General features: G+C 37.6%; 1 protein-coding gene across 1 annotated transcript in view; it reads right to left on the bottom strand.

Annotated features, from left to right (window-relative positions):
* Positions 1-8,671, bottom strand: part of cd2ap (CD2-associated protein) — a 232,188-nt gene that overhangs the window by 119,450 nt on the left and 104,067 nt on the right. Inside the window, exons 4-5 of the mRNA XM_084314088.1 lie at positions 8,478-8,578; positions 3,466-3,589 (exon numbers count right to left, since the gene is read on the bottom strand). Coding sequence (XP_084170214.1) covers positions 3,466-3,589; positions 8,478-8,578 — 225 coding nt within the window. The remainder of the gene's footprint in view (positions 1-3,465; positions 3,590-8,477; positions 8,579-8,671) is intronic.

An 8,671-nucleotide genomic window follows, 5' to 3' on the forward strand; every position in this document is an offset into this window, starting at 1 on the left:
CCACCTAGTGGCAAGAGGAAACATCAGGGATATCCTGACACAACTTGTATTTATTCTTACCCTGCCTACTCTTTTACACTGCCTATCAAATTCATGTGTCGGTTATTGCACTTTTTACTTCTTACTGATGACTATTTTTAAACTGAATCATTTTAAACTATTCTTATTATTTGCTAGATCCAAATGTGAAACACTGATTATTTATGACTATTTTTAAACTGAATCATTTTATTCTTATTATTTGCTAGATCCAAATGTGAAACACTGATTATTTGTTCATGAATTACAGGAGTATTACTGAATAGAGAGCCTATTAGGATGCTAGATCCTAATGTGAAACACTGTGATTTGCCATATCTTGCTATGCTCGCTCATGCCTGTATTTTTTATGTCCGTTCTATTTTATAATTTTTTGACTATTTTTAAACTGAATCATTTTAAACTATTTTTACTATTTGTGTTACTGAAAACTGTAAGCGGAGAGCCTATTGGGATGCTAGATCCTAATGTGAAACACTGTGATTCTACCTGTCTATCTTTTTATGCTCGCTTATGCCTGTATTTTTTACTGTTGTGCCATATCTTACTATGCTCGCTAAACTATTTTTACTATTTGTGTTACTGAAAACTGTAAGCGGAGAGCCTATTGGGATGCTAGATCCTAATGTGAAACACTGTGATTCTACCTGTCTATCTTTTTATGCCTGTATTTTTTACTGTTGTGAAGCACTTTGAACTGCAACCTCTGTATGAAAAGTGCTATACAAATAAAGTTATTATTATTATTATTATTATAATAAGATAAGATACAATAAGATAAGATAAGACACAATAAGACAAGATACAATAAGATAAGATACAATAAGATAAGATAAGACACAATAAGATAAGATACAATAAGATAAGATACAATAAGATAAGATAAGATAAGACAAGATACAATAAGATAAGATAAGACAAGATACAATAAGATAAGATACAATAAGATAAGATACAATAAGATAAGATACAATAATATAAGATACAATAAGATAAGATACAATAAGATAAGATAAGATACAATAAGATAAGACACAATAAGATAAGACAAGATACAATAAGACAAGATACAATAAGATAAGATACAAGATAAGATACAATAAGATAAGATACAATAAGATAAGATAATATACAATAAGATAAGATACAATAAGATAAGATAAGACACAATAAGACAAGATACAATAAGATAAGATAAGATACAATAAGATAAGATAAGACACAATAAGATAAGATACAATAAGATAAGATACAATAAGATAAGATAAGACAAGATACAATAAGATAAGATAAGACAAGATACAATAAGATAAGATACAATAAGATAAGATACAATAAGATAAGATACAATAAGATAAGATACAATAAGATAAGATAAGATACAATAAGATAAGACACAATAAGATAAGACAAGATACAATAAGACAAGATACAATAAGATAAGATACAATAAGATAAGATACAATAAGATAATATACAATAAGATAAGATACAATAAGATAAGATAAGACACAATAAGACAAGATACAATAAGATAAGATAAGATACAATAAGATAAGATAAGACACAATAAGACAAGATACAATAAGACAAGATACAATAAGATAAGATACAAGATAAGATACAATAAGATAAGATACAATAAGATAAGATAATATACAATAAGATAAGATAAGATAAGACACAATAAGATAAGATACAATAAGATAAGATAAGACAAGATACAATAAGATAAGATACAATAAGAGAAGATACAATAAAATAAGATAAGACAAGATACAATAAGATAAGATACAATAAGATAAGATACAATAAGATAAGATAAGACAAGATACAATAAGATAAGATACAATAAGATAAGATACAATATGATAAGATACAATAAGATAAGATAAGATACAATAAGATAAGACAAGATACAATAAGATAAGAGACAATAAGATAAGATAAGATACAATACAATAAGATAAGATACAATAAGATAAGATAAGACAAGAATAAACATTTACAAATGGTGATAATCTGATTCTAGGGACATCTATGGATCTCAGGGAATGTATTCCCAGTGTCAGAAATACTGTGTCTGTTACTAGGCTTGAGTAAATTGTAATGAACCAAATCAGAATATCAATTACATAAAAAAATAAATATATATCTTTGACTGTGAATAACACCATGCTACAATTGACCAGACCTGAAAAATCTAATGAATGAATGAATGAATGACTTTTATTTGACAATATAAAAATAAACATGTGACAGAAGAGCACAGTCAGGATATACTGCCAAGGATGAAACACAAAAAAGCTCAGAGCTTATTTCCATTGTGGTCCTTGTAGGGGGGTAGGGGAGTGTGATGCTTATACATGCATCATACAAAACATGACATCACAACACATCACATATACCATTTAACATTTATATACATACAGACTCATACAACATGCAAGGGTGCTTTAAGCTAAGTGTCTAGGTCAAGTATAGTCCCTTTTGAGCCATGTCTTCAGGCTGAATAAAGCGAAGATGATTAAACAGAAGGTTTTGTAGATACTAGGGATGTGCGATATTGGCTTTTTTACCGATACCGATATACCGATATTGTCCAACTCTTAATTTCCGATACCGATATCAACCGATACCGATATATGCAGGGTTCTCCCCCCCCCCCCCCCCCCCCCCCCAAAAATTGAATAATTTCAGGTAATATAGGACATCCCTAGTAGATACAGTACTGAATTCTGCCATCCGGACACATGCAATTTAAAATATGATTATAGAATACCAGGCCTAAAACGGTTATGCGATTAAAATGTGATTAATTAGATTAATTAATTACAAATCCTGTAATTAATTAGATACATTTTTGTATCGCCTGACAGCGATCGCCTGACAGCACTAATAATAATAATAATAATAATAAAAGAAACATCCAAAACCTCAAAGCAAACAGACAGTTGAGAACTTCTCTTGTGGATAATTATGCAATTGAACCTCGCCCCTGCGTTCCTCAGGGTTAGCCAGATATCAACCATCCGGTAGGTCTGCTTTCAGGGCGCCAACACCTGTCAAGCTGATTCCACAATTCAATTTGACTATTTTAAGAACCTCCAAATGGCAGTTGGTTACCTGCCAACGTGTCTGGCAGAGCGGAGAAACTTGCCAACCAAAGTGTCTGGCAGAGCAGAGAAACGTACCAACCAACGTGTCTGGCAGAGCGGAGAAACGTACCAACCAACGTGTCTGGCAGAGCGGAGAAGCGTACCAACCAACGTGTCTGGCAGAGCGGAGACACGTACCAACCAAAGTGTCTGGCAGAGTGGAGTATTAGAAAGTTCCTGTCCTGTCAGTGTTAGTAAGTTCCTGTCGGAGCGCTTCTCTCTCTCCTGCGTTAGTAACTCTCTCTCTGTCACAGCGCTGCTCTCTCACCCGTCTCCTCTGCCGTGGCGTTGGTCTCTCCGTCCTCTCCGTCGGCCTCCAGCTCTTTGACGAAGTTGGAGGGGAAGAGCCCTGACTTGCCGTTCATGCTGCCGCTCCACCAGCCCTCCTCCACCTGCTCCCCCCCCCCCCGAGGAGAGAGTCATTAAGGGGCCTTTGTCACTCACCCATTCGGTTCCGTTCCATTCCGTACCGTCCTCATTCCGGGTTGGGTGCGAACTTCGCCCCTCCCTCTCCCTCTAGTTTGTGTACACACTTCAGTCTTGGTTCGCTCCGGGTTCCGTTTACGGTTTGCGTTTTGAGCGTTTACGCTTGCCGTAGGCGATGATGTCACGCTCGAAAATGTAAACAGGAAGTGTGTTAACACGGAGACTGGAGACTGGATGCTGATATAAAAGAAACTAATAACCAATAAATATGAAGTTATATTTGAACCTCTGTTGTCAAGCCTTGTCAATATAACCCACCCCCCTTTTCTCACGAATGGAACTCTGTTGTAGAGTCCGCTTTTGAGCGTTTTGCAGGGTTAACGATAACGCTAAGCTAACGGCTAATGCTAGTTAGCTTAGCCTTTTACTAGTAACATTGCTCGCATCGATTATATTGAATGTCATTGATCTACTGGTCGACCACGGCCGACTGGTTGGGCACCACTGGTCTAATATAAATAAATGCATTCGAACAAGAAAGTATAGTAGACAGCAATGGCTAACGCTAAGCTAAGGGCTAACGCTAAGCTAACGGCTAACGCTAGTTAGCTTAGCCTGTTCAGAAGCTAACATTATCCCATCTCTCGTGGCAATTATATTGCATGCCATTGATCTACTGGTCGACCACGGCCGACTGGTTGGGCACCACTGGTCTAATAGAAATAAATGCATAGACATAGCATGGCAAACAAAATTGCCAGGCCTAATGCGAGCCAGGGAAGTGCTGTGCTTTGTAACGCGGCTTCATGTTTTCATCCACTGAGCTGTGAGGCCCCACATGCTTGTTTTTGGTTGAGGTCTGAACTCTCAAATTGCCCATAAATATCGTTTTTGTGGGTATTGTCCTGTTGTTGCTGTGTGGTTTTATCTGCCCAAAATTCAAGCAAGCATGAAAAGCATTACAGTAACGACGTTGTCTGTGTCACGCCACCCGCTCCCACTGGCCCGCACCCGAGACCACCTATTTCAAGCGTCCCAGGTTCAGCGGGGGGTATTCCGAATCAGCGCCGCTTCGCACCCAAAAGGGGTGTGTCCGTCTGAGTGAGAACACTCCCCCCTGTCCCCGGGGGCGCTGATTCGACCCCAATTGGTGAGTGAGAAAGGCCCCTAACACCTCCACCTGCCCCCCCCCCCCCCCCCCCCCCCGAGGAGAGAGAGAAAACCTTTCATTAACACCTCCACCTGCCCCCCCCCCCCCCCCCCCGAGGAGAGAGAAACCATTTAATTAACACCTCCACCTCCCCCCGAGGAGAGTCATTAACACCTCCACCTGCCCCCCCCCCCCCCCCCCCCCCCCCCGAGGAGAGTCATTAGACTCATTCCATTAAATGGATTAATTAGATTAATTAATTACAAACCCTGTAATTAATTAGATTAATTTGTTCAATCGCCTGACAGCACTAAGAAAAACCCTTTCATTAACACCATCGGAGTCAGCGGGCGCCCCGCCCAGCCCTCTAGCTGGCATCCAGTCAACATGACATCGCCTGCCAAACCATTACGTTTAATGAGGACCGCCTCGTTGCCAACTTAAGGTTTGAAGGAGTCGAGGTGTGAAGAAATGAATGAGAAATGAAGAGTCGTGCGTTACGTGGTTAAAGGAACCGACATGATGGGGAAATGTTCTCACCGCCTTCTCCGGAGTCGGACAAGAAGATAGATACCAGTAGGGCTGACCTTCGAATTTTTTTTGGCAATCGAAGCTTCGGGGCCGAGCTTCGATTTTAATTCGAAGCTTCGAATTAAAAAAATTATTAATAATTTTTTTTAATATATATATATACAGCACTTTGGTAAACTTTGTTGTTTTTAAATGTGCTCTATAAATAAAGTGGATTGGATTAATGAATTAAGTAGCCCCTTTCGTGACTGTGACGCAGCCAACACGGCTGTGTGATTTAATTCAAGGTGGATCGCTGTTGTCGTTTGAACAACTTCAGATTTCATGGGAACTACCAATCCCCCAAATCAAGAATGTTTAAGATGAATGAAGTAAGATTTTGATTATTTGAAATATGGCCTGTGTAGACTAAACTATGCACAGAATTATGTCAGTCTACAAGGTCCGGATTCTACATGGTCCGGCAATGTAGACCTTGTAGACTCCACTACAGACCAATTATCAGTGAATGTTCATGCATTTTTAAGAAGGGCTACTTCCACAAAAAAACAAAGAACTCACCAAAACATCTCAGTAGCACCTTATCTAAATGTTCTATTTCATATATGGAGATTCATATTTATTTATGTATTGCATGCATTTCTACATTTTATTTCCTATTTTGTTTATTCATCCCAGTATCTTTCTTTCTTATGTGTGGAATTCTACAAGGCATTTACATTCACATTTACATTTAGTCATTTAGCTGACGCTTTTATCCAAAGCGACTTACAAGTTCTGTACGACAGGTCATCAGGAAGGATACAACTCTATCAGCTGAGTAACAATATTCATCAAAGTGTTGCGTGTTACAGTGTAGGTTAGTTTATTAGGACAAGTGCATGACAGTAAGGTTAGTTAAGGTTAGATTTTTTAAATTTTATTTCAGATAATGGTTGAAGAAGTGCGTCTTTAGTCGACGGCGAAAGATTGGACGGGATTCGGCTGTCTTAACTGGGGTGGGTAGTTCATTCCACCATTGTGGGGCAAGGACTGAGAATAGGCGTGTAGGTGGTGTATATGTTTGAGGATGATATCCTTCAAACAGGCAATAGTGATGATATAATTTGGGCACACACACACACAGAAGTAAAAAAAAATAAAAAATTTAATTCGAAGCTTGTGCCATTGAACGAAGCTTCGAAGTATTTAAGACAGCCCTAGATACCAGTGTCCTCCGCTCTGTGCGGTCAGTAGAAAGCTATCCGGCTGCAAGCTAGCCTAGCTTAGCACTAGGGCTGTACCGAATGTCATTTTTTAACATTCGAAGCTTCGATTCAAGTATTCGAACGAAGCTTTAAATGTCTATAAAAAAAAGTACTTAAAAAAAATAAAAAATTTAATTATTATTATTTATTTTTTTACTAAATCCTCAATTTTAATAAAGTGATTAATCTGATTAAATTAGTCTTTTTCTTTTATTAAATCAACTTTCTTTAATGAATATAACTAGGGATGTCCGATATTATCGGCCGATATCGGCATTAAAATGTGATATCGGTTGATATCGGTATCGGAAATTAAGAGTTGGACAATATCGGTATATCGGTATCGGTGAAAAAGCCAATATCGAGCATCCCTAAATATAACTCATCAGTTTTGTCAACATAAATAATCCAATAAGGGCACGGTTGGTACGAAAGTGATGGTGACGTCTTATAGTATAATACTATAATATTAGTGTAGCCTAATCTTTAACTGCAACTGTGAAGAAAACCCCCATTGGTTTAAACAGAATGAATAGACAAAGAAAAAAGATAAACATTTCTTTATAAAAAATAATAATAAAAAAAAGATTCAAATGTTGATTTAGAATTTGAATGTCAACATTATGATCGAAGCTTCTAAGCGTTCGGTACAGCCCTAATGACCAAGACAGTGTTCTTGGTTTTAACAGAGCTACGAGAAACACACACCAGCACACTAAGCACACAGAGGTCTTAACGCTGCCGAGGAGAAGATGGTGAGCATCATGACATTCAGTTCACTTCAATCAACACTTGTCATGAACCTTCAATACGTTAGTTAACAGTTATCCCTACGAGAAGGTTGACAGCAGTAGATTTATTATTAACACCTCAATTTAACAAATCAGCACCGGTGGGTTTCCAGAATCATATCACCCCCAAAAGCCGACCTCCTCCATGTCACCCTGCATTTTTAAGAAGAATCCAGATCGATTGATCGCATGCTATACTCGAGTGATCGTGTATTACTAAAAAAAAAAAAAAGGAAACCAACAAACAGTTATAATCCTACACATACATGTGAAACAAATATGTATAAAAATAAATTAAATAAAAGAAATATATATTTCTTTCATAATTTTTTTTTATAATTTAAGATCGATTTTTCTCATAGCTACGAGTAATCGATTACTCACGCCAATCCCTAGTAGTAACAACCCATCATCTACACTCACTGCACACACATCCACACACAGTGGCCCAATATTTATTGATAAAGGATTTGCACTACAACTCGTACACCTACTGTGAATTGTACCTAAATTGCACCTCGTCCCATTTCTCCATTTCTGCCTTGCACTATATAGTATTGTATATTAGTACACTGCACAGTATTGTATATTGTATGGTAACTACGTCTATTCTGCATCGAACATTGTACATATGTCTAAACTGAACACTGTGACCTCATTTTTTTACTTCTAATTTTACTATGTTATTTTATTTCATACTTATCTTGTCTTGCACAGTCTCTGGAGCGCAACAGTAAGAAGCATTTTGTATAAAAGTATTCTGTACTTCTGTATGACAACTATTAAAGAAACTTGAACTTGAAACTTGAAACACTCACTTTAAACAAACACTCACTGTATCACTCACTTTAGACACTTTAACACACTTTATAAGAGATTTGCACCACATTCATACCTCATTTGCACCCTAGCCCAAGTTTTGTACCTCTGCATTCTACCTCACTGTTACTCTTTTTACTCTGTATTGTATTGTATATATATATATTGACTTTACCTATTTTCTTTTACTTACTTTCTCCTTACTGTATGTAGCACACTCTCAGGGGCTCATACAGAAACAAGCATTTCATTATAAAGTATTCTGTATTTTGTTCTGACAAATAAAAACAAATAAAAACAAAGTTGAACACGTCACCTCCTCCACGATGTCGACCACATCTCCGATCTTCAACTCCAGCTCGTCCTCGTTCTGTGGCACATACTCAAACAACGCTCTGCACTGTCGCTTCTTAGGCTCTGAGAGAGAGAGAGAGAGAGAGATAGGAGAGAGAGAGGAGAGAGAGAGGGGGGGGAGGGAGGAGAGAGAGAGGGGGGAGGAGAGGGAGGAGA

The sequence above is a fragment of the Notolepis coatsorum genome (genome assembly GCF_963971535.1).
Source record: "Notolepis coatsorum genome assembly, chromosome: 5".
NCBI classification, from domain to species: domain Eukaryota; kingdom Metazoa; phylum Chordata; class Actinopteri; order Aulopiformes; family Paralepididae; genus Notolepis; species Notolepis coatsorum.